The 27,232-nt window shown below is 34.1% G+C and overlaps 2 protein-coding genes across 5 annotated transcripts; one reads left to right on the forward strand and one right to left on the reverse strand.

The window, feature by feature from the left end:
* The first annotated feature begins 1,059 nt into the window (after positions 1-1,059).
* Positions 1,060-18,295, forward strand: LOC127700705 (cytochrome P450 2D20-like). Of its 4 annotated transcripts, XM_052204302.1 has the most exons (8): positions 1,060-1,259; positions 6,017-6,122; positions 11,883-12,434; positions 12,872-13,078; positions 14,079-14,217; positions 15,831-16,096; positions 16,467-16,594; positions 17,665-18,295. In XM_052204302.1, exons 3-8 carry the CDS (start codon positions 11,886-11,888, stop codon positions 17,900-17,902), a joined length of 1,527 nt encoding a protein of 508 aa, XP_052060262.1. In that variant the 5' UTR covers positions 1,060-1,259; positions 6,017-6,122; positions 11,883-11,885; the 3' UTR covers positions 17,903-18,295. The 4 variants fall into 4 exon arrangements, with proteins under 4 accessions (XP_052060262.1, XP_052060263.1, XP_052060261.1 ...); XM_052204303.1 differs by lacking the exon at positions 6,017-6,122 and having other exon boundaries at positions 1,214-1,259; XM_052204301.1 differs by lacking the exons at positions 1,060-1,259; positions 6,017-6,122 and adding an exon at positions 8,865-9,920.
* A 1,506-nt stretch (positions 18,296-19,801) lies between these two features.
* Positions 19,802-24,844, reverse strand: LOC127700706 (tetraspanin-9-like). The gene is made up of 7 exons (XM_052204304.1): positions 24,750-24,844; positions 23,956-24,186; positions 23,428-23,502; positions 22,990-23,091; positions 22,487-22,681; positions 21,704-21,787; positions 19,802-20,628 (listed from the first exon to the last, which is right to left on the reverse strand). The coding sequence occupies exons 1-7, from the start codon at positions 24,807-24,809 to the stop codon at positions 20,551-20,553; spliced, it is 825 nt and encodes a 274-aa protein (XP_052060264.1). The 5' UTR covers positions 24,810-24,844; the 3' UTR covers positions 19,802-20,550.
* Between the last annotated feature and the right edge of the window lie 2,388 nt (positions 24,845-27,232).

Raw genomic sequence — 27,232 nt, forward strand, 5'->3', positions numbered from 1 at the left:
TAGCTATTTTATAAGCAAGCAAAACTTGAACATTCACATTGCAACAATAGGATGCATATTTCCGATGATTGTGACGCAATTTGGACCAGACATGACTTGGTGAAAAACAGATATAAAAAGAAAAAGGAAATAGCTTTGTGACGTCTATTGCGCTATATAGAATAGGCCATACATTTGTTAAAAGGACACCGAGTTGATTCTTATCATCCAAATCTACTTGGTTACAGTAACATAACGATTTTGACCCTAACAGGGAAACAAACACTGAGACCCCCCCCCCCCCCAAAAAAAAAAAAAACAAAACACGGAAACACCACATATACATAATTATATTGAGGTAAGTATGTAAAACAAATGATTGTATTGTATAGTTCAACAAGCTATGTACAGGACATTACATGCGACCTAGTTTTTTCATCAATGCCTCTTCAAAAACTGATAAATACACACTTGGCTTTTATATTATGTTGTATTAATTTTACAACGCTTCAGTATTTAAATTTGTTGGTGTTATGTTGGTTTCAATCAAGAAGGGAATGTACACAAGGAGATCATATTCTTGTATGTATCATATACACTATACTCCTACATGTAGTAGACATTTATCTTTTATTTGTTTATAAGCTGAAAAAATGAATTTAGATTATTGTGTCCCACCTATAAAGACATTTTAAATATGTGCGAGTCTGTTATCATTTTCTTTAAAGGGCAATCAAATATAATTGGACAAGTATACCAAACAAGATAATTGGGTGGTTCATGAAGCGTTATACTTACTAAAACGGTAAATTGAAGATAAATAATCAAAATAATAAGTATACCAATGATTTGTATAGTAAGACTAACAATACAAATCCTTGACTGTACCAAGCAATATAATGATCTGCTATGTGAAGTGTCAATAAAATACAACTGTGTAGAAAATGAATTAACGATCAATTATTAGTCCAGTGCTTGTGTTTGTAGAGATTTTAGTTTACCCTGAAACGCGTGTAATACACTGCCGTGCTCGTAATTGACTGTGATTTACCTGTAATTTTGTGTTAATTGCTTGAACAAAACCTATTGTGTTAGTATGTAGGAATGGGTTGAATATTTATTTTTCCAATCATAGCACATGTTAAAGACCCCGAATATTGTAAAATGCAGTTTAAAGAACTCAAAATCAACCTTTAGCAACAAGGGCATAGTTTCAAACGTCTTGAAAATCAGTTCGATCTAGTGATATCAGAAAGAAAGGAATATCAGGCAACAAAAAGGTTTGTACAATGACAGATTCAAGGGGGCATTGAGAGCATACGCCCCCTTTTTTGATTGGAAAATATATAATATTTTTTTTGCATAGCATTGCCTTAAAAATTATATTCATTCAGTTTTATGCGATAAAGCCCCTTTAAATCAAAGTACTGAAGTACTGAACATCGGATGACCGCAAGTTCTTGTGGATGGTCACAAGCACTTGTCTCAGAAAAAAAAATCACATTTCTATACATGAAAGTGTGGTTAATATACAGAGATATATTTTTTTCTGAGACAAGTTCGTGCGTGGATGATGAATAAATGACAAGGAATTCAACCTCACCGTAATAACTATTATATTGTAGTGATACAAATCAGTTTACTCTGTCGGGTTTGTTGTTATATATCATGTATATTAATATTTGTATATAACAGTTACATGTATATATAATTTTCATCCATTTGTATATCATTCTATTCTACTATTCTTATAATAGTGCAGTGCAAGTGCATGCTGGACACTCTTCTATAATAATTCGATTTTTCTAATAGATTGGATTTGAGTAGGCATTCATATTTTCCGCAAAACGTTCTTGAGATATACTTCCGCATGCGTTTACATAAATTTTCTGTACGTGTGCATAGATATTAATGATTTTTTACTTATATATATATACATTTCTAACGACAAAACATTTTCATATTAGTAATTTATGTTCAAAAAAAAATATTTTTATGAGTATTCATTGAAGAAATGAATATATATAACAAGCGATAAGGAATGTATTTTGCACTCGATAATGTCCGCGTATTTATAGATCGGTTACCAGTCAAAAACGAAAGTTACGTAAGTAGAAATCTGTGTGGCATCAATACATCGGAACGCCCTCACGGTCATCGCGATGATCATGTAAATCAAAGTACTGAAGTACTGAACATCGGATGACCGCAAGTTCTTGTGGATGGTCACAAGCACTTGTCTCAGAAAAAAAATCACATCTTTATTCCTGAAAGTGAGGTTAATGTACAGATATAAAAAAAATTCTGAGACAAGTTCGTGCGTTGATGATAAATAAATGACAGGGAATTCAACCTCACCGTAATAACTAATATATTGTAGTGATACAAATCAGTTTACTCTGCCGGGTTTGTTGTTATATATTATATTAATAATTGTATATTACTGTTACATGTATATATAATTTTCATCCATTTATATATCATTTTATTCTACTATATTAATAATAGTGCAATGCAAGTGCATGGTGGACACTCTTCTGTGAAAAATCGATTTTTCTAATAGATTGGATTTGAGTAGGCATTCATATTTTCCCGCAAAACGTTCAATCTCCCATGCAGAGTTATCGGTCCTTGGGAGAGAGCAAGGACCGATTACTCTGCATGGGAGATTGCAAACGTTCTTGAGATATTCTTCCGCATGCGTTAACACAATTTTTTCTGTACGTGTGCATCGATATTAATGATTTTTTACTTATATATATATAACAAAACATTTTCATATTATTAATTTATGTTCTAAAAAAAATATTTTATGAGTATTCATTGAAGAAATGAATTTATAACAAGCGATAAGGAATGTTATTTTGCACTCAATGATGTCCGCGTATTTATAGATTATAGATCGGTTACCAGTCAAACACGAAAGTTACGTAATGGAAATCTCTCTGGCAACAATACATCGGAATGCCCTCACGGTCAACGCTATGTAAAAAAACGTTGATCCGTTGATGTGTTGTCAATCTAGATCGTTACACAATAAATTGTATAGTACTACTTCTTCAAGGTTTAAACAATATCAAATCCAAACCCTCTTATGAAACAAAGTCATTTTTTATATAATCCATAAAGATGGATGTATTTTGAATTTTGTGCAAATGCCAACATTTTAATTGTATACAATATTTACATCGATAAACTGGTAATATATTTTTTAACAGTTTTATAGACCAGATGCATGTATACTAACCGTTTACAGCATTAATATCAACCAAGTGGAAATACTTACCGTTTTTTTTATCAAGACCAAGTGAATTTGACCATTAAAAGTAAATGAAGAGGAAGATGTAATACCGTAACAGTTTGCAAACATTCTAGTAGGTAGAAAAAACATTTGTGTGTGTGTGTGTGGTCCAGTGGTTAAGACTGTTGGATACAGTACTGAAGGTCCAGGGTTCAATCCTGACTCTTGTCGTTGGAAATTCGAGTACATTAGAAGGGTGATTTTCACTCTCCAACACACATCTCTGGTACCTAAACCGGAGTTTAAACTAGAATGGGTACTTGGGGTCCTCGGTAGGTCAAAGTGTCCCCCGGCTTTGACCTGGAGATCAATATGTAGATACATGTAGATACATCTTCTGTTTCCGCCAAGAAGCCCGGTGGTTCCTTCCGAGTACTTCGGCTTCCACCACCATAATAACAGACTTCTCGTTGTCATAACACTCCCTTGGTGTTGGGTTGGGGACTTTGTCCGTGATGGTGGGTTGTATATAAGTTAAGTGACCAATCTTCCATTATTCTTTATAGGGAGTGTCCACAGATTCCACTCTCGAGGGGTGCTTCGCATGTCGGAGGAATTTAAGTACATTCATACATACATACATTACAAACAATGTTAAAAGGGGTATCACACAATGAAATCATAATTAATCTAGGAACCACTACACAAAACAACAAGGTATGAGTACTGGCAAACCAGACGACAGGCCTAGTGTACGGACAAACGAGACAGGTGTACAGGCAAACAAGGCAGGTATGTGGACAAACGAAACACGTGTACAAACAAGGCGGGTATGTGGACAAACGAGACACGTGTACAAACAAGGCGGGTATGTGGACAAACGAGACACAGGCAAACAAGGCGGGTATGTGGACAAACGAGACACGTGTACAAACAAGGCGGGTATGTGGACAAACGAGACAGGTGTACAGGCAAAAAAAGCGGGTATATGGACAAACGAGACAGGTGTACAAACAAGGCGGATATGTGGACAAACGAGACAGGTGTACAGGCAAACAAGGCGGGTATGTGGACAAACGAGACACGTGTACAAACAAGGCGGGTATGTGGACAAACGAGACAGGTGTACAGGCAAACAAGGCGGGTATATGGACAAACGAGACAGGTGTACAGGCAAACAAGGCGGGTATATGGACAAACGAGACAGGTGTACAGGCAAATAATGAAAATGACGCTGACGAATAACAAGTACCTAACACTTAAGCTTTTAGAAACACGAACCATCAAAACCTGGAGAAGGTTAATTCATGGAATCGAAGTAATAGTATTAAACAATAAGAGTCTTTAACAGATAGCAACATTTTTCGTTATTTATAATATATCAAATCTGTATTAGCAAATTTCTAACACTATTCACTAGTTTACAATATTACTAATTCAAGACAATTCCTTATTAAAAGCGGTAGAGTCATTTTCAAAGATTTAATTTCTCCAAAAAATCATCAAAAGTTTTTTGTTTTTAATCTTTACTGAAGACTAGAGATTCGTGCATGAACTATAAGGTTGCAACACAATAAATATATATACATGTTTTTCAATTTAGACTTGTTTATATATATATATATATATATATATATATAAACAAGTCTAAATTGAAAACAACGTTCAAACCTATGATTGCGTTGGATAAAAACCGCAATTTTTATACGTGTGCATGCAAAATAAAGGCAAACAAATTTCTTGTTAGAGGGGTCTAAATACAGCACAAACAACATTTTCCAAAAGACCAAAAAAGTGAAAAAGTATATTTTAACAAAACGCATTTGACTAACAGGTCGAACAACAAATGTTCTTATATATATATATGTCTTATTAAAATTCTACCAAATGAAATATCCTGAAATTTGAAAGATTGGCCAATTTTTAGTATATAACCATATTCAAATTAACAGGCATATGTCCCTTAATTTTCTTTGCATTAGGACCCCTATTTTTTGATCCGCGGAAGGTCTATAGTTATCAGCTTGGCCGTTCTTCCATCCATCCATCCTTCCGTTCGTCACAAATCAGTTCCGCTCTTTAACTTTCAAAGCCCTTGGAGTTAAGTAAAGAAACTTGACATGAGTATTCACAACTACAAATGTGAATCGCGTACAAGGAAGAAAACCTTACGGTGAAGGTCATGGTCAAAAACTACAAAAAATTAAAAATAATCTTTTCCGCTCTCAAACTTTCAAACGCCTTGGGTTTTGGTATTGAAAAATGATTATTACTCAAGGACTAAAAGATGTGTCAAGTATACCAGGAAGAAAACCATACATGGAAGGTCGTCGTCAAAAACATTGAAGGTCGTCGTCAAAAACTTAGTTTATGTGCATATGTACACAAATTGTTTCAGCTCTCTTAACTTTAAAACCACTTGTAATTTGGGGATAAATTGGTAGTTCATGAGAAAATGTGGGAAGTAAATATGTTTAAATCAAACAACATATGACACTTTACTTGTTTACTCGAGATGCGACCCCTGTGGTGACTCCCATCGCCATTCTCTGGTTTCTCTTCTTTTCTTTGCCACATTTTGAATTAGAATAAAACTTTAACTTGAAATATTTTTTAAAAGGCGACAATAATTATAACATATCTGACATATTATACAACTTGGAGGGCCTTCTTCCCGACATATTATTCAACTTGGAGGGCCTTCTTCCCATATTACATAAATTTTACTGAACTATTTAAGTGTTTCAACTACCGTAAATTAAGTTGTTTATATGATACGAATATTGTACATTGCAGTCTACAGCAAACCGAATCAACCATTAGTAAAGGGCATTGTTTCAAACGAATTGAATACAGTTAATCTAGTGATATCGGAGAGAACGGAATATCAGGCAACAAAAAGGTATGCATTAGTTACACCATTATAATTGTATATATAGTACTACTAAAAGAGCGAAATGCTTCAAGGTTTTAAGCATATTTAATGTAACAACTTTTATGAAACAAAGTAAAATTTAAAAATAAACATAAAGATGAATGTAAAGATCGATGCATCTAAAACTTTTATCAAATGCTAACATAAAATTAATTCTTATAGAGTTAAAAAAAAAAACAATTGGAAACCTTGTTTCTGAAGAATCTGAAGAATATCAACGAAGGCCAAAAATCGTGCAGGTGTCGTGGCTTTCAAAATATGCATGGTTTCTTATGTATTAAATCGGAACTGGCGAAATGTTATAGAAATACATGTATATGATTTCAATGTACCGTTACCTTCAATGTATATTTATTCATCACTCTGCTGCTTATATACACATTCTGATAATTATTACTCATTTGTTGCTTTGTACTGATAAGTTTGTTCCCTCTCTTCGATGTATACTTTTTTCTTGTTATGGTTTTTACATGTATCCTCTTGAGTGTACACCCTTTGAATGGAGACATCTGAAAAATAAAAACTGTCATACAAGTTGGACATTTTGGTTCTTGAAATTATCGCATTCCGCCGTTTTCTCTTCAAAACTCTTTTTCAAAGTTAGTTTAGTGGGTTGCATAGTCTCTCTCTCTCTCTCTCTGTCTCTCTCTATCTCGATCTCGATTCCATGATTCTGTGTATTTATCAATATATATATATGTAACGTCGGTAAACTTCGACACCAAAACCCGAAAGTTAGTTTGCACGTAAAGTTGTCGTCCAACAATTACAGAATGATTTTTTGTCTGTCGTTTAATTTGGATTTCGTAAACATTATAATTACCAGAAACTCGTTTCATATGACTTTATTAAGCATCAGGAAAGTTTGCCAAGTATTTCCCACTTTTCTTTTATTCATAATTTATTTGAAAACATCTGAAACTATATCCCTGAAAACTCCTTGTTGTTTCTAAATCGAAATAAATTCAATTTGTTTTCCAAAAAGACCCGGATGGAAATACTTGAGGCGTGTTGCAAATGAATATCTGTTCATAAACCTCGTACTAGATAAAATTTATATACTAATATCACATTAACGAATAATTCAATTTTGTGTGAAAAAATTAAGATTAAAACATGAGTTGGACGAAGTTAAAATTCCACTAAACTGTTTTCCTTTGTAACCTCATCAGCGAAATTCTACGGATACATTTCTCATGTCACAAAAAATACTATACTGACCGACAATACAGTTTAACAGGATTGATATCGACCAAGTGGAAGTACTTATTATGAACAAGTGAAATTGACTGTTTAAAGTAGATGGAGACGAACATATAACACCGTAACAGTTTACAAAGGTTCTAGTAGGTAGAAAATACAATACAACCAGGGGTATCACATAAAAACATCATAGGAACAATGCAACCACGAGACAAATCAACAAGATAGGTGTATATGACAAACTAGACAGGCTTATGTGCACGGACAAACAAAACAGGTGTACGGGTGTACGGGAAAATAAGACAGGCGTAGTGTACGAACAATCAAGACAGGCCTAGTGTATGGACAAACAAGACAGGTGTACGGGTGTACGGGAAAATAAGACAGACCTAGGTGTACGGACAAACAAAACAGGCCTAGGTAGATGGAAAAACAAGACAGGTGTACGGGTGTACGGGAAAATAAGACAGACCTAGGTGTACGGACAAACAAAACAGGCCTAGGTGTACGGACAAACAAGACAGACCTAGGTGTACGGACAAACAAAACAGGCCTAGGTGTACGGACAAACAAGACAAGCCTAGGTGTATAGTCAAATAAGGAATGACGCTGACGAATACCAAATTTAATTCAGTTGTATGGAGCGGAAGCAACATTGTTAAGAAATAGTAATCGTCCAAAGTCTAGTAGCAGCCAAATTTAACACCAGACATATCAAACAAACGGTAGCGTTGTAAAATGACTTGTAACGACCACGTGGTACTGACAGTAAACAGCATTGAAGTTGACTAATGGTAATGATAATATCAAACAGCAGTTTTGTATAAAACTTCGATCGGAAGCATAGGAGAATGGAATTCAATAGAATAGCAAAAAAACTAACCAGAATACACATAATCTCGGCGTGTCAAAACATCTTCACGATTCTGCTTTATGTTGTTTCTATAGAATCCTCCTAGGGTTTTAACCCTGTTTCATGGCGCTTTTATTGGATCATTATAGGGTTGTTAAATCTACTGTAAAGCATTTTATTGGATCCTTTTAAAGTTTATTAACTCTACTGTATGGCAATATTATAGGACCCTCCTAGAGTTTTTAATTCTGTTGTTATGCGATTTTATAGGATCCTCAAAGTGTAATTAACTTTGTTGTAAAGCTCTTAAATATGATCATCCTCGTGTTGCTAATTCTGCTGTATGGCACTTTCATAGGACTCTCCTATGGTTGTTTATTTTTCTGTCTTTTTAGGATTCTCCTGGCGTTGTTAACTCTACTGTCTGGCGCTTTTATATGATTCTCCTAGGTTTATTATCTCTACTTTCTGGCGCTTTTATGGGATCCTCCTAGGCTTGTTAACACTACAGTGTGGCGCTTTTATAGGATCCTCCTAGGCTCATTAACTCTACTGTCTGGTACTTTTATAGGATCCTCCTAGACTTATTAACTCTACCGTCTGTTACTTTTATAGGATTCTCCTAGGCTTGTTAACTCTACCGTCTGGTATTTTTATAGGATTCTCCTAGGCTTATTAACTCTACTGTCTGGTACTTTTATAGGATTCTCCTAGGCTTATTAACTCTACTGCATGGCACTTTTATAGGACTCTCCTAGGCTTATTAACTCTACTGCATGGCACTTTTATAGGATTCTCCTAGGCTTATTAACTCTACTGCATGGCACTTTTATAGGATTCTCCTAGGCTTATTAACCCTAGTGTACTGCATGGCAGTTTTATATGATTCTCCTAGGTTTTCTTCTCTGTTGTATGGACCTATTATAGGATCTTTTAAACTCTCAACGGTTGTATGGCGCTTTATGGGACCCTACTAGGTTTGTTAACTCTGCTGTATGGTGCTTTATATGACCCTACTAGGTTTGTTAACTCTGCTGTATGGCGCTATATAGGACCCTACTAAGTTTGTTAATATATATATAAGAAGATGTGGTATGAGTGCCAATGAGACAACTCTCCATCCATGTCACAATGTATAAAAAGTAAACAATTATAGGTCAAAGTCCGGCCTTCAACACGGAGCCTTGGCTCACACCGAACATGCAGCTGTATGGCGATTTTTAGGACCCTACTAAGTTTGTAAACTCTGCTGTATGGCGCTTTATAGGACCATACTAGGTCTGTTAACTCTGCTGTATGGTGCTTTATACACGAGATTCCAATTTCGATTTTATGAATAAACTGCCACGGTTGATCTGGGGTAATTCTGGAGAAAACGGGATGGTACATTGTAATGTGATGATATTTGCGTTGTGACGTGAAATTCTTCCGGGGAAAGGACCAGCTTGAAAATCATATATTGGATCTTCCTGCTGTATGGCGATTTTGGAGTTTCCAATTTTATTCATTCATAATTTAGAAGATTACAATTTATTTATTAAAGTACAATTTGTCATATGACCAATCTTCTTCGTTTTCCTGTGATGTATATAGATTTCCGGTACGTTTTCCTATTCTGATACAACCAATTATAAAAAAAAGATTACTACAGTATCAAATACATTAAGCGATTGAGCAGACAGTGGAACATACTTCAGCAGTTAAAAAAGGTAAGATGGTTCTAATTTGATAATTAAAGATGGAAATTCATCTCATTTTACAGTTGCATATAGTTATCAATCTACAAATCTATGATTATTAAGATTTGAGAACAATTACTACATATACGAAGTTCTCTATATTCGCTTGGAGAAAATTGTCTTTACAAAATAAAAAAAAAAGTCAAATGTAGATTGAGTAATTTTACGACATGTAACATTGTCATCCGATTTATTGAAGCAGGATGAACTGCACAAATGTACCACCTCCATGCTACTGTACATCATTTGCTGTGTTACAAAGTTACGAGTGTACAGGCATAACTCGATCCGACTACAAACGGTAGATTCAACCAACAATGAAAGGTTTTACCCGACTAAGGATAAAAAGATATTTGTTTATAGCTTAGTTGGTTTTGACAAACTTCAGGATGTGTTGGCGCTAATGTCTCAGCAGCGTGAGTTCGAGTCCCTAAGAGAAAACGATACAAAAATGACAAAACGCAGTTTTAACGTAATGGTGCTAATGTAAAGACATGCACTTATCTTTGTTGCTTAACTACACTTGCCAAACGTTGACATTTTGACGATCTGATTGAAAAAAAACGAAAATTATAATTCTTTGTTTCATTGAGTCTGTCTTTAAACAGGTATTATTTGAAAAAGAATACAAATAATAATTAGAATACACATTGCAAATGTATATTTTATCCAGGTTGAGATTTTTTTATTGACTGCTTGCTGATCCACCATTTTTGTTTTTGTTTGTTTGTTTTTTAAACCACAAATGCAAATGATTTTAGACACCTGGACTCCTTCTGGAAAAGTGAAGTTTACAATCAGACACAATTTCACCACAGGCCGGAAACAAAATACCTTACTTATTTTTTCTGCTTTTGTTACGGAATAAAAGTCCAAAGTTTTCAATCATACAATTAAATTGATATCCGAGTTTGTACTGATGTATAGTGTTGTTTTAGCGTCATTTTTTACTATCAACTCTTTAAACTATTTCCATAAAAAAAATTGTCTATTGTTGACGACTATGTTGCCCTCTAGTTGTCTTGATATTTTGTTTGTCGTTAGGTTGCTGACTTATTGACACATAACCCCCTTCATCACCCTTCATCCATGTGTCACCTTCTTGTGTATTCTTAAAATCCGAAGAATCTAAAATAAATATTGTGTGGCCTTGATTCAAAATATGTTTTCTATATGTAAATACGTGAAATGTGTATCTTTAATTAAAATCTTTAAAGTTGAGCAACTTCAACATTTGTTTCTTTTCGTTTATTTGATACGTAGTTAGAAGCACTATGTACATATATACACCAATTTACAGGTCAAGTACGTACATGTGACTTTACTTCCTTTGAAAGTAGTCCAGGTTTATATTATATGATTTATATATTATAGCATGTGTAGAGGTGAAATATAGATGCTACAATTTAATGTCCACTATAATATACACTTATTGGTCATAAAAGGGCTATCATTTAACCACACAACAGGTCTCTTCCGTCTAAATTTTCATAGTACTACAAACATCGACTGTCTAAGATTTTTATGCACCATACATTGTGTGTTGTTCAGAAAAAACTTAAAACGTAAAATGTTATGAGCTTATAAGGAACGAATAAACTCTATGCAGCAAAGAAAGAAATACGAACTGAATGGATTCTTGAAACATACATTTCCATGAAATGACGAGGAAGGAACCAAATAAGAGGATACAAGAGTACTTTACTGTACCTCCTTGAGACTTTTATTTCCGGACTGGTTTAAGTGGTAACCAGAAACACAATCTAAATTAAGGAAGAAAATATTAAGATTAGGATATTATTTTTATGTTAAAAATTGTTAAAAGACATATAACTCAAAAGAAGGTAAGAAAAGTTAGTGATGTATCTTGGACTTAATATTTTAACTTAACAACAGATATGTTACACGATTTCCAATAATTTATCTTTATAGAAAATGTTGTTTGAAATCCTACTTGGAGTTGTGACAATCACCATCTTTTTATTCTACGGTTGGATCACGAAAGAAAATCTAAAGAATCTACCACCTGGGCCGAAAGGAGTGTTTTGGTTTGGATTAAAGATAGATATTCCGAACATGCATTTAGACTTTACTAAATGGTGGAAAGCTTTCGGAGATGTGTTTGAAGTGAAAATACTAGGCAGAAGAATATTAGTGTTAAATAGTCCAAAAACTATTCGAAAAGCCTTCGATTCTGAGGAGTACACAACCCTAATGAACCATAGACCGCCAAATTTTATTGGCTACAAGATCTGTAATCAATACAAGTGTGTTCTGCTACGAAAATATGACGCTACATTCAAAGCTATGAAGAAAGAAATGGTTAACTCTATGGATACCCATGGATTTCAGTCAGAACATTTCCGGTCACTTGCGGCAAACATGATGAATGACGTTGTGAAAGATTTCATCGACCTGAATGGGCGACCTATTGACCCCATGAATGTTCTTCGGCCGTCATTCTGTAAAATGATTGGAACTTTGGTTGGTATAAAAAAAATCTTATATAATTATTTACTGGTTTATGTCGTAAAGAATTTGTAAATGAGGTTTAGATAATTAACCACCTGCAAAAAATATACACATTAATCTATATTTAAACTCCAGGAAGTGGTATTCCTTCGTAAGCTGATAAATATGTATACTATGTATAACTAACCTTGTATAGATACCATATGCTTTGACAAGTCTGTATTGTTCCTATACATGTTATGGAAAAAAGTATAAGAAAAAACTCCAAGATAAATTGAAAAAAGGGAAGTCCATAAAAACTTACAAAATCAAATGTTATATCAACCAATGCGACAAGGTTAAACTAGTTCAAAATCATTACTTAAGTTTCGACCAAAATGTTCATTCGACAACAAATACCATTTGTCGAAACTCAGCAATGCTTTACATGTAATATCTATATTATATAGTTTGCAGGTAACTGTTCACACATACTACAACAACATGTTGATGACTTTGACAGTCATGGAGACCAAATGATCAAACCACAGATCCATGGAGTGTACAAAAAATTTCCATGGATACGATGGATTCCTTTCCAGTTTTACAAACGTCTTTATAAGCTTGTGCAAAAAATAAAAAAAGATTTACAAAAAGCACTGCTATTTGATTTGAGGGTAAGCAACAAAGATGAATATTTATTTGAATCCTGGAATTTTGGTAAAGGGAAGACAACTCGAAAGTTTAAAATGTCTATTCATACATTACTTTAGTCACAAATGCATATGAGTTCGTTACAAATTCTTTCTATTTATATACCCTTTTTAAAGTACTCGTGAAAAGGTATATATATACGTATACCTAGTTAGGGTTACTTATCATAATTTTAAATTGCATCTTATCAATAAAAATGCATTACTAAAAACAAAAAAAACTGTGAATAATGGAATATACATGACCATTTCATCATTTTATCTTTCAATAATATATATAACAAATAAAACAGAAAATGCGATGGAGATGCACGAGATAACGGTGAATGTTCACGAGATAAAGGTGGATGTACCCGAGATAACGATGAATGAACACACGATTACGGTGGATGTTCACGAGAGTACGATAGATGTACCCGAGATAACGATGGATGTACACACCATTACGGTTGACGAGATAATCGAGACCGATGGATAAACACGAGCTTACGATAAATGTACACAAGATTGCGATGGATGTACACGAGAAAACGGAGATAACAATGAAGGTACCCGAGATAACAATAAATGTACGCGAGATAACGGATAACGATGGATGTACACGAGATTACAATAAATGTACACAAGATTACGATGAATGTACCAGAGATAACGGAGATAACGATGTATATACACGAGATAACGATGCATATACACGAGATAATGGGGTTGTACACAAGATAAAAATCTTATATCAATACTTTAAAGAATAACATGTCTACGGAATACGAAAAGCTCTTTTATTTCTGTTTTCATTTTAACGGATTCTACAGTACTTATAATTTGATTAGGGGATATGCGTTTAATTTTAGTACTTAGCAAAATTATCAATCATTTCAAAAGATGTCATATAGCATTGTCATCATTAGGGACGAATCTATGCAACTCATAAAACTGAAATAACATAAACTAATTTGTCTTTCAGAACAGCTATAACACGAATAACATCAAATGCATGGTTCATCAGCTATTCCGATCACAGGAACTTCAGGCGTTAGAAAGGGGAAAGCCTTGGCTTACCGATGACCATATTCATGGAATCGCCATGGATTTAATTAACACATGTAAGTTGGTCAATGAACAAAGCATAAAGAATAAGTCATCATTTTATATAAACAATCATTTTAACTAAACTAGTATACTTTATTGTTTAGGGGCGACCCTCCGGGTGCGGGTTTTCTCCCTGTGTTGAAGACCTATTGGTGGCCTTGGGCTGTTTTCTGCTCTTTGGTCGGGTTGTTGTCTCTTTGACACATTCCCCGTTTCCATTCTCAATTTTAACTGTATAGCTTATATTACGCATTACAACTATGTCGAGTTTTGTGTGCGACACAGAGATTTCAGTGAATAATCCGGAAACAGCAGGGGTATATAAGACGTTTTTTTAACCCCAATTAGAACCTCAAACACGTCAATCAAATTAAATTTCGAATGGTTAAAATTTAACCACCTTAATTGATATTCGGTGAAATTTAACAGTTATATCGTGTTTAGGGGGGGGGGAATACCAGTTTTGATAAAAAAAATGTCTTTAGATTAATAATCGTCCCATTCTATAATTTTATTATGGTAACCTAATTAAATATTAAAGGTCTTTATTCAAATGTTTCTGTATAGGAGTATAAATGTATCTCTACTAGATGTATTATACAATCTCGTTATCGTTTGCAGTAGTAACAAAGTCACATATGGCGGGTGATACATGCATAGCGGATGATGCTTACCCTGTCGACGCACTCGGATGACGTTTACCCTGTCGACGCTCTCGGATGACGACGTTTACCCTGTCGACGCTCTCGGATGACGTTTACCCTGTCGACGCTCTCGGATGACGTTTATCCTGTCGACGCTCTCGGATGACGTTTATCCTGTCGACGCTCTCGGATGACGTTTACCCTGTCGACGCTCTCGGATGACGTTTACCCTGTCGACGCTCTCGGATGACGTTTACCCTGTCGACGCTCTCGGGTGACGTTTTACCCTGTCGACGCTCTCGGATGACGTATACCCTGTCGACGCTCTCGGATGACGTTTACCCGACGTTTACCCTGTCGACGCTCTCGGATGACGTTTATCCTGTCGACGCTCTCGGATGACGCTTATCCTGCCGACGCTCTCGGATGACGCTTATCCTGCCGACGCTCTCGGATGATGCTTATCCTGTCGACGCTCTCGGATGACGTTTAACCTGTCGACACAATCGGTCTCGTTCCTTTTGGAGTTCATACAAATTCCCCCGGTTTTTGTTTGATACCTTGATTTGTCTCTTCCTAATTGATTTACGAGACTTTCACATCGGTAAACTACTGTCGCCTTAACTTATATCTAACCCATGTTGCTGACTCCTTTCTCGATTCTTCACTCAACATATATGGGGGGAGGGGTCGGACCTTTATCGGGACTCCGGGATCGGGTGTTTTTAAGCTCGGAATTTCGGGATTGATCCTTTCGAATTTCGGGATGTCGGGATTTAAATTTCTTTAAATTCGGGACCTCGGGATTTCATGTTTTTAAGCCCGGGATTTCTGGATCAGGACCCCTCCGACCCCCCATCCCCCCTCATATATATATATATCACTACTTTATTTGCATCAGCTGATATTTAATTACGTCATTAAATCTTGCCAGCCTTTAAATCTTGCAAGATGTTGTTTTACCATTTTACAATTTATTACAGCAATTTTAACCACAAAGGCTGTCATGTCGGGGTTCATATTTCTATTGCTCCATTTTCCCGAGATGCAGCAGAAAATTCAAGAAGAGATTGACGATGTGATTGGACAAGATCGTCATCCGGAAGTGGACGATAGAAAAAAGACGCCATATATTCAAGCCTGTATATATGAATGCCTTCGGTACCAGTCTCATCTTCCCCTTACGGCGCCTCACTATAACAGAAAGAAAGTTGATATATTTAAGTTCACAATTCCTCCCAAAACCATTGTAAGTTCATAGATGTTTTTTTTCTTATAGAAGATTTAATGTTTTCAAACAAATTTTGGTAAAGCTAAACCTGTAATAACAATACAAACACCTTGAGAAACAGCAAGTTCATAAAAATACAAACGTATTATCATTATTATCATAATAATTATAAATAATGTTTTTTATTGCATCTTTGGCTTTTAGATATTCGTCTTTGAGCGTTCCTGGTGGAGGAAAACCCACAAAAGCGCTTCGGACGCATGCAATTATATGCAAATGTTTTCATTTTGTATAAAAGATAACAATTGTCTTACTCAATTTCAATATACACTATCTACCAAAGCATATTACAAATGACTAAATTTTGTTTTAATCATTGTAAAATTAGATATTTGGAAATCTGTTTGCCTGTCATCACGACGAGGAGTTGTGGGAAGATCCATGGACATTCAAGCCAGAGCGATATCTGACAGAAGAAGGCCAACTCATTGACAAAAAACATCCAAATATGACAAAGTTAGTAATGTAAAAGTGTTTTTTATAAGAAAGGTTTTTTTTCTATTCCTCGAAGCGGGGACCTCAGGTGCCGAGTGGTCTAAGTAGTCGAACTACTGTATTACTAGCCTATCAACTCTTAGGTTGTGAGTTCGAATCCCGTACGTGTCATGTGCGCTCGACTCTAATCTTAATTGACTACGATTGTTAGTTTTCCTACCGAATGTCGGTGGAACTCTCCGGGCAACAAAAACTGACCGCCACGAAAAAACACAATAGTGCTGAAAGTGGCGATAAACACCAATCAATCAATAAATCAATCAATATTTCTCGAAGCAATCGTACGCATAATAAGATCTTTCTTTTGATGATTGCTGCTCATATTTAGATAACTTTAGTCAGTCGTTAATTTCTTTTTGTTTTCAAGAAGACCAAACCAGGTGTAAATAAAGTCTCACAACTAAATTATCATATCAGCCTTTAGTGTAAATCATTAGCAGTAGATAGTAGTCATTATGAAAACATGCACAACTAGTACACATTTTTGTTTAGGGGCCAGCTGAAGGCCGCCTCCGGGTGCGGGATTTACTCGCTGTGTTGAAGACCCATTGGTGGCCTTGGGCTGTTTTCTGCTCTTTGGTCGGGTTGTTGTCTCTTTGACACATTCCCCATTTCCATTCTCAATTTTTGTGAACTTGGTCAAGGACTGCACATAAACGATATTTTTAAATACATGTCGTCGCTATAGGCATTCATAGACATCTTTTTGGTTTTTCGTGTTGTTATGTTGCTGTCTCGTTGACGTATAGGGTCCTCGGTGGCTGTGTGAAAAGTGTGTGCGACTCCAATCTTAAAGAGCAGGATTGTCATTTATCCTGCTGAAGGTCGCGAGTCTCTCCGGCCAATCTGGCTTCATCCACCAATAAAAACTGCCATTGCTGTCACGATATAGCCAAGTGTGCTGAAAGTGGTGTTAGACACCGACAATCAATCATATTGACGTATACCCTACATATGTTTGCATTCAAAATAATTGTCAATCACACATCAAAATTGTTCAACTACTGCATATGATTTGTTTTTTATTTCAGTTTAATTGCCTTTGGAGTCGGAGAGAGAATGTGTGTTGGATATGAAATGGCGCTTGATCGAATGTTCCTGTATACCACATACATATTGCAAAAATTCACGTTCGTTGTTCCGAATGGATCACAACTAAAATCACACGATCCACGCAATATGGTTTCAGCATCACCAGTTCTACTGCCGCCACCCTATATGTGTCGGGTTGTGAAAAGGAATGAGATGGGAAAAGATGAAGCTGAATAAGTGTGGAATGGATACACAAATATAGCTTTTGTGTTCACGATAAAATACGTTTTCCCGTCGTTTTTGGAAATGAATGCAGTACTACAGTTGTAACAACACAATGGTTTGAATAATGAGAAAACGTTTGTTGTGGTATTAATGATCGCATTTATTGTAAAACGTTCGATTCACTCCAACCAAATGTTTAGCAAGTTTTTGCATGCGCAGTTCTAAAAATATAACTGTTTAAACGGGATAGGCTTAAAATGAACATCTGCTTGTCATTTTTTGTTTAAATTATTGTCTAATAAATGTTCATGAGTTTTAGTGTAAATATACAGAAAAAAACTGTTTCTCAATTGTTATGTAAATATATATAATTTATGTTGTCATGGAAATAAAATGTCAATTGTAGTTGTTCTCAGATATAATTTGATTACCTTCAATAGGTTAGAAAAGACAGTAAATGTTTCATAAATAGAAACATACATGAAAACAAAGCAAATAAACATACACCATTATACATTGAAAATGTAAATAATATTTAGAAGCGTATGTTTGTTGTTGTGTATAAGTGTTTATATAGTTTGTATGAAAAGGTAGAAGCTAACAACATTTTTAAAAAGACACTAACAATTCTCTAAGCTAAAATCAGGATATTGCGATTAAAAATCTATATTTATCATGTGAATTACCCAATAGGATAAATATATTTGGTTTATGTAATCCTTGAAAGTTCTAAACATGTCTTTAAGAAAGGTTCATCGAACCGGCGTATACCTCATTTTATGGATCAGTGATCAAGGTCAAGTTTTTGTGATAGATACTATAGGCAATAATCAACTATATTTGGTGTATTGAAACCATCTAGCAGGGTTCATCCGATCTTTTTCTCATTTTCATGGTTCATGCGTCAATATAAGTAAATAGATTCCTTAAGGAGAACGCTTCAAACATTTCAAAGAGTTCTATTTGGAAGAGAGATTTTTTGTGACCAGTTTTCCAACTGTCTTAGGTGTCCAGAAAATGAAAGTCCAACCCTAATTTCACTCCTGTTTGTTGTTGCACATGCACACAAACTAGATTAGCCCTGACTTCTGCAAAAATGGGATTATTGTGAGTATGAATAGTCGATTACGGGGAGGACCTGAATTATTCCGGCAATACACCAACTTGCCGAGATAACTTGCATTACCTGTTCAGACAATGGGCAGAACCCTCTGTATCAATGTAAACGCACCTCCTCTTTAAATAATAGAAAAAGAATATACTCATTAGTCGGTTTTCTGAAATAACAAGATGTTATTGTTTGTCTAAATATTGCAGTGTCGGACTATATATTGGAGTTATCGGACTAACGGGGGATCGGACAATGATGGGGTGTGGATTAAAGGGGTGTTGAACTAATTGGGTGTCGAATCAATGAGCGGTCGGACTAATGGGTTGTCGGAATATTCGGACTGCCCCTTTGAATAATAACCCATCATATTTGTCGTGCAGATACCTGTTACTTTAAATATATACACCACACGGTTTAAGTTTTATGTTTCAAATCATGCTACTTGTTAAAACAAAGAAATACTTTAAAAATCTCATCTAGGATACCAGGTTTATTAATTGGTACGCTAGATGCATGTTTTGTCTACAAAAACATTATAGATTAGATCTGTACACCATTCTTGCAAAATTTGGTTAAAATTGAACGAGTGGTTTCACAATTAAGCAAACTCCCCGGCAGTTCCAGCTCCGATCCGCATACTACTCTACACTGATGGAGTGGAGTAAAGGGAAATAGTTCCGGAACGGAAACGACCACTGTTCGGAGTTTGACAATTAAGATGAACATTGGACGGTTTACGGACAGAGAAGGATATACGGATGTATAAACAGTCTATTTTTTAAAATCAACAAAGATAAAAATCAGATTAGAAAAACGATTAATTTTAATGCCTGGGACTAAGAACTACTTGCAACAGAGTCTGCTCTGTTCAAAAAAAAAATGTACACAATGCTATTATGGCGTATTCACGAGAAAAAAAACAAATTATTGTACAATTATATATACATATACATAAAAACAAACAATTACAACATTTAAACAATTATCACACATATTGTTAAAAGCTCAAGGTGCTTGAAAGAAATTGCACAGCTTAAGTTTCTTAAGAACCCACCATTGTAAGTTGGTTGTTGTATAAGAATGTATCAGTTTGAGCTAAATAATACATTGCTTTATAAGCCTTCGACATAGGACTATTAACATATAAAAATTCAAGTATTCATATTCCTAAAATATTTATATTATATATTACTGAAATGATACACGAATAAAAGTTACAAATATACTAAAGTTTGAAAGTAAAAAAAAAATCAAAGATTTCAAAATATCAATATATCTATAAGTTTCTGGTCTGTTCTTGAAGCTCCATGATACCAACATACCATTATAACGTGAGCAGTTAAAGTCAACCAAACCACAATCCCAACAGCTTTGTAGCAGTGTACAATACATCTATTATTTGGCATGAAACAACAGTTTATTTTTTTTTACCAATGACCGCTGATATCTATACAAACACAGAAGGCAATCACAATCACATTGTCTGCGAAATTCTATATAAATCTCTTGTGTTATGACCTGGATTTATGATAAATATGAATTCGGTGTTTCAATTCTTATCGGATAACTCATTGTCTTCTTTGCGAATCTGTGAAACCAAAATAAACGATGTAGCAGCAGCGATAATCTGAAATATTGCAAAAATGAATAAGTTAAAATAGTTATATTCCACGATAAAGGTAAGTTTGAATCTTATACGTAACAAAAAATAAAATGTCTGAAACTAATACATGTATCTTGCAATGAACGAAAACGAAGTTGTATCAAAATGAGGAGATTTTTATTGCCAATAAGACAACTATCCACCACAGTTAAAAGGATTATTACTGTACTACAAGCTCCTGACTTGTGACAGGCACATAAAGAATGAGACGGGGTTAAACATGGTTGTGAGTGCTCAATCCTCCCCTAACCTGGGACAGTGGTGTCACAGCATAACATAAGAACAAACTGTAAAAATCAGTTGCATAACTAACATAAAAGCAATAGACACAAAGCACCGAAATAAAAGGACCTGCAGTTACTGAAAGCTATAGTTAAAAGCCAATAACAACTAATAAATAAATCATGTTCTCCCAGACTAAATCATGTTGATTTAACCACTCTTCAATAGCGAGGTAAATGGGAATTGATATTCGATGACCATAAGTATCAGGGCAATCCGAATAATCAGTTACGTTTAATTATTATATTGAAGGGGGAGGTAAATAGATGTGCAATCCAAATAATCATTAATATTAGATTAATAACTGTATTGAAGCAGGAGGTAAATTGATGCAGTAGTAAGGGAGAGATTATATGACAGGGTCTATTCGTCACTGTCAAAAATTTATAAAATCATCATTAATCTATATTTTTTCGACATACAAATCAGTCAATTTTAATGCAGTCAGTTTTATCATGTTAACATGAACATTAGACAATACTATGCAGTATTTTTACAACTTTTTCCCAATAAACTAAGTTCGTATAAATAATTATATCTGTGAACTTTTAGTCTGCGTTGAAGGGTTCATTGTGACTGAGATGGAGAACGCTAGTAAAAGCGTTGGTTTTTTTGTTGCTGTTTTTTTTTTTTTTTTGCTTTTGGTTTCGTCGACAACGTGTTGGGATGAGGTCTTATGCATATTTTTAAATTTACCGAAAAATCATTTTTCATGTTTTTAACCCGAAAAGATGAAAATAGGAAACATAATACTAACCTGTACAATAAGAATTAATATACAGATGGCGATAAAGGCACTTGTGTATTGGTCCAAGAGTTGATTCAATATGTCATAACAACCCTAAAATAAAACAAATTAGCAACACGTCAAATATTGGAGATAATTTAGGGGAAAAGGGAAACTAGAAATTTTTGTAATTCAACAAGTACAAAAAAGTATCTGAATGTAGCATTAATATATGCATATTTGAAGTTTATTTAAACCAAAGTTTTCAAGTAATCCTCTGTATCATCTTGGAAATTTGTAAGTATAAAGCCCAGATATACTCACGTAAAGTTTATAGAATTAGACATAAACATGATTTAATTGTTAGCTATCTAATATCAGAGATATACGATACATTGTATTATATGTCTATGCTGATATTAAAATTCATGATTTAATTTTCTTACAAGCAGAGTATATGTATTTGTGTCCGACAATGAAAGACGTTACAATGCTACATAATGCTTTCACACACAGATTGCATTATTGTTCAGAAGTTGAACACTGTTTCTTATATCGTCATAACACTAACATTTTGGCGAATAATGCTTCCATGATAGAGCCAAACATCATTTGATAACAAAAAAAGTTTGTAAATTATGTAATTACAGGTTTTAAAGCTTAAATTAAGTTTTGAGCAAAATCCCAGAAACTCATCCTACATTAGCCATTGTTAGCATCGTACATAATATTACAGTCGATACATAAGAAATATTTAAAGCAAATATTTTACAAACCTCAATTGATATGTTATAGAAGCTTGAGTAGTCTTACCCTATCGACATAGCTCGTAGCAGGATTAACAGCCAATGTACATGGTTGAACGAAAGCTGTAGTAGCGCTGTCTGGTGTAGCTCCTTTACAACAAAAAGTTGGGACTACCCGTGGACCTCTTGCAGGTGTAGTCCACCATAATGTTGATATAAAATCGTTGACTTGGATTTGTTGATTTACACCACAACATTGAAACTGTAAATTAAGTACGTTTTTTTAAAATATGAAATTTGCATAAACATTTTTTCTTAGTAGGCGTGTTTCATAATCATATAGAATAATATATCCAAAAATCAGGAAAAGAATGTTTTAGAAAACAGAAACGCTGATTAAAAAAAATAAATTAAAAAACGACTGGAGCAAAGGATAATTCATTATTGGTGGTTTTCAATTAAAAATAACTGCAGCGAAGGACTGCCACTAGATGGTCTATTATTGGTGTTTTCATACGGAGTGAAAACACATACAACTTTTGTCAACAAATAACGTCAGTAACAACTTACTGTGAGAAACAGGAAATTCCAAGCGGTTGTGAGAATACTCCCAAAATCGCCTTCATAGTTTTGAATCAACTGTAACATCTTCTGTCTCAAGTTTCCTTGGAACTGTCAAAATAAATTATGACATTAGTTTCAAATACTAGTCGCTTATCGGATTCCAGATGAGAGTACTTGAACAAGGCTAATAAAACCCCGCAAAACACGTGTATTGAAAAGAATTATACAAACAGCGAGCATTTAAATTAAAGATCGTATGTGTTACAATGCTTTATTAATATTTTACAATGTATTCATTGCAAAAATAATAATTCCAAAACATTTGCGATACAAATAAATACTTAATGTCTGAACCATTCATTTTTTTTAACAATTATTCTGTCTGCATTCTGATAATTGTTACGTTCGAAGAAAATAACATTTTTCATTTATATATGTACTTACTTCTTGTTTTATTTGGAAAGAAACTCCCAGAACGGTAACTTCCAAAACTAATAGAACTATTATAATCACGCCATACTGAAACGAAATATGTATATATAATATAAGAACTAGACACGAATATAGAACGAGTAACAAACTCAATTTTCAATCATTCTCAGTTGTCTCATTGGCACTCATATCACATCTTCTTATTTATAAGAATAAGATAACATTGATTTAGTTTAATCTTTACATTTTTTGTCTTAAATCATGAAATATAATAATCTTTTATTTTTTATATAACATTCCATTCTTTTTATAAGTTGAATTGAATCATTTAAACAATTAATGTCAGTCCCCAAACTTTTTAAATTGTCGCCTCATTTTAGCTATAGACAATCTTTTATATATGCGAATTATGGTTGTCTTGTTTATAGTACTTATCATTTCACTTAAATATTTTACACTCGTTTGACATTATTATTATTATGATAACCCACTGACGATGAATGTATACATTTACTAACAACTGCATGCAACAACACTTACGATGATGAGCAACACTACCAGTCTTTTACAAGCTCCAACAATACCCATCAGAGACACAACTATGGAAAAGATCCCGGTTGCTATGACGATTCCGGCTACTGCTCGAAGTAAGAATCCCATCCGGGTATTTCCTATTTCTATATTGTCTAGCAAAGGGAGATAAGATTGTAAATATTCGCCTCCTTTCGCTTGGATTGCAATACCTGCCGCCATCATAGCTATTCCAAAAATCTAAAACGTAATTTTTAAAATTCATAGTTAAAAAAACTCATCAAAGATTCCAGGCTTATAATTTGTACGCCAGACACGCGTTTGTTCTACAAAAGAAATATCAGTGACGTTCGAATCAAAAAAGTTAAAAGGCCAAATAAAGTACGAAGTTGAGGAGTATTGAGAATCCAAAATATCGAAAGGACTTGCTAATACAGCTAAGGTAATCTATTCAAGGTTTAGAAAATCCTTAGTATTTAGAACAGTTCAAAGTTTTGTAAACTTTCTGTTTTGAATAAAGCTGTGAATTTGCGGGGGTCATGCAACAAGGTAGTCACATATCCCGTAATCTCTACACAAATTTGAAGGAAAATAAATACGCGACCGTTTGCATTTGTTTATCTAAACAACATTCGACTTTTAACATAAAGATGAGTTTTTGAAGTTTTTTCTTAAGCTACTTCATTAATTTTTCCAACATTGGAGATTTTTAATGTAAATAAAATAGTTGCACTTTGTAAAGGATTATATCTTTTATTACTTAACATATTAACATAGCTTATAATCATTAATTAAAATCTTACCACAAATACTATATTAATAGTTATAAGAAACACCATTCCGAATTTCCCCAACAAATTCATCTTGAAGTTGGTAGGTTTCTTAACACTGTCACAGAACTATATGTTTATTCCTCGAAAGTCTAGCTACGAATGAGCACGTTAATATAAATATCTTTATTAAAATATTAAGTATTTAAGAAATTAGTGAGGAATGTATAATTAGTCATGTAAGTGTAATATTTTGGGTGACTTCATTACAAGTAATCGATTCTGCTTTAATGACAGGTGACATCCAATTATTGATTGGGGACAAATCATGCTTTATAGAATGAAAAAAATAGGAGTGTGAGAAAGTTATATTTTGAAACATTTCTGCCTTTATGAAATAAACGGAAATTTAATATAAATATTGCATGCGTTTATCATTTCTTACAAGTAAAATTAAAAGAAAACGCAATCGCTATTACTGGATGATTTGAGCTCTCATATAGGTCTAGTAACAGCGAGATGTTTACGTTAACGGGATTTAGAATTCTGTAAATAAGGTTTAAGTTGTAGAAGAAAAAACTATTGAATATTTTCTTTGAAATATGTTCTTTGACATGTACATTGTTTTATCTGTGAGGGGTGCAAAATGAATAAATAAATTCGTTCGAATTCCATATCAAAACAAAAGTTAAAAAAAGCAGAGGGGTTCCTTTGTATCTTTCAAAGCCAAATCCATAGTTTGGGACACTGAAGTATCAAACATTATATTTTTTATTGCTTGCTATTATATTTTAGTAATTATTGTAATGTACAATTACAAATTTTTTTACCCGTAGGCTGTAGTGATTTAAAAAATATGTTATGTACATGTCATTAATCATTGCCCACTAGGGTAGATGTTAATGAATGATTTCAGATGTGGATGTTACAGCTTGATCTGCATTTTGACCTTTTATTCGTGTATACAATTAGCCAATGTGGACCTCATTTCCGCAATTCTAAAGATTGTTTAACATAATTAACAAGATTGGGCAACTATCTTCATACTAACCTCGATATAACTAACAAAAATCTATACTAAATACAAAAGTAACGGTTTGGAGGATTCTTCAGAAAAACCAATGTCCCAAACTGATAGATATAAAGTTTAGATTGTACAGGTTGTTCTCGCATTTTGGCCCATAATCTCCTCTTTGTGTTTATTTGCAAATCAATTTTGAACGCGCGATTGAATGTGAAATTCTCTTAACAGAGGAATATTCCGGGACGTTCACTGCTACATTCGTACGTTACAAAGTATCCATTGACTAAATAAACCATAACTGCAGAGATATACCATATGTCTCTGATGACTGTAAAATCAACTAATATACTAGTAGTTATTTTCCTCTTGCCTAAGTTAAAGGGGGGCATTTTTTGACGTCAAAAAATTAATCATATGGTTAGGAACAGTAGATTAATTTGGGTGCTAAAGCAAAAATTGTCAAAACTAGTCAACAGTGAAAAAAAAAATTGGAAGCAGTTTATCATACGCGTATATCGAATTTTCTGCTGAAAACAATTGATGGTCGTTTTCGTTGTGTATTCGAATTAAGTATTACGTTATTCTAAAGTTAAAAAAAGTATGATAATGCCACTTGTTGGTTCTTTGAACTATAAAAGCACATTGTAATATGTTTATATCAAATAACCACATTCAGACATTCATGAGACATAATTGTTAAAACACATGCTGTTGATCCGTACATGTAGATGTCTTTGTTGTTGATCCGTACATGTAGATGTCTTTGCTGTTGATCCGTACATGTAGAAGTCTGTGTGTGTTTTTGTGTCATAGGGTTGCTATCTCATTCACGTTTACATCTTTTATTCATATTAGTCCGTGATAAAATATACATGACTGTAAATATTCAAGACAAATTTGCAAATGAATACACGAAATTGATATAAAAATGTATTACTGCCAAGTTAGAAAATGACTATAGCAAGAACATCTGGTTTAAATTGTAGAAAGAGACAAATGGAGTCCCAAAGCACAGTCAATCGTAACTTAACGTGAAGAATGGTACTAGTCCTGAGTAAAGAAGCAGGAACTAGTCGTCAAATAAAGTGGATCTTTTCTTGATTACTACATGGTAGTTACCTATATAAGTTTTTTTAAGGTAGCATTTGTAAAAATTGTCGTTTTATTAGGGCCCCGCTTTGAGGATGCGGGAGCCCTATAGTTTCACGTGTCTACGCGTATCTGTCCGTCCGTCCGTCTGTTCGTCTGTCCGTAAACAATTTTTTTAAACGCAAAACTCCAAAAATATAGGTGGGATGCCAATGAAATTTAAAACAGTTGTGCATGATATGTCGATGTGCATGTTATATTTTTGGTGAAATTCGGCTCATTAGTTTGGGGAAAAATCTTTTATTTCATATCTGCTTGTACCACAAATTCCAAGAAATATTGATAACCGACAAAGCATACATTTCTTTGTTTGCATCAGTATAACTTAGTTGTTTCTATGCCT

Source organism: Mytilus californianus, unplaced genomic scaffold (assembly GCF_021869535.1).
Source record: "Mytilus californianus isolate M0D057914Y unplaced genomic scaffold, xbMytCali1.0.p SCAF_5, whole genome shotgun sequence".
In the NCBI taxonomy this organism is placed as follows: domain Eukaryota; kingdom Metazoa; phylum Mollusca; class Bivalvia; order Mytilida; family Mytilidae; genus Mytilus; species Mytilus californianus.

What these genes read in the sequence shown, in the direction of transcription:
- LOC127700705 (XM_052204300.1), top strand. Translation starts at nt 11,756, where the DNA reads ATGTTAAAAATTGTTAAAAGACATATAACTCAAAAGAAG. An exon ending in GTAAAATGATTGGAACTTTG is followed by an intron (nt 12,435 to 12,871) that starts GTTGGTATAAAA and finishes TATATTATATAG; the next exon opens with TTTGCAGGTAACTGTTCACA. An exon ending in CACTGCTATTTGATTTGAGG is followed by an intron (nt 13,079 to 14,078) that starts GTAAGCAACAAA and finishes TTTGTCTTTCAG; the next exon opens with AACAGCTATAACACGAATAA.
- LOC127700706 (XM_052204304.1), bottom strand. Translation starts at nt 24,809, where the DNA reads ATGAATTTGTTGGGGAAATTCGGAATGGTGTTTCTTATAACTATTAAT. An exon ending in CTATTAATATAGTATTTGTG is followed by an intron (nt 24,187 to 24,749) that starts GTAAGATTTTAA and finishes ATTACGTTTTAG; the next exon opens with ATTTTTGGAATAGCTATGAT. An exon ending in GGAATTTCCTGTTTCTCACA is followed by an intron (nt 22,682 to 22,989) that starts GTAAGTTGTTAC and finishes CTTAATTTACAG; the next exon opens with TTTCAATGTTGTGGTGTAAA.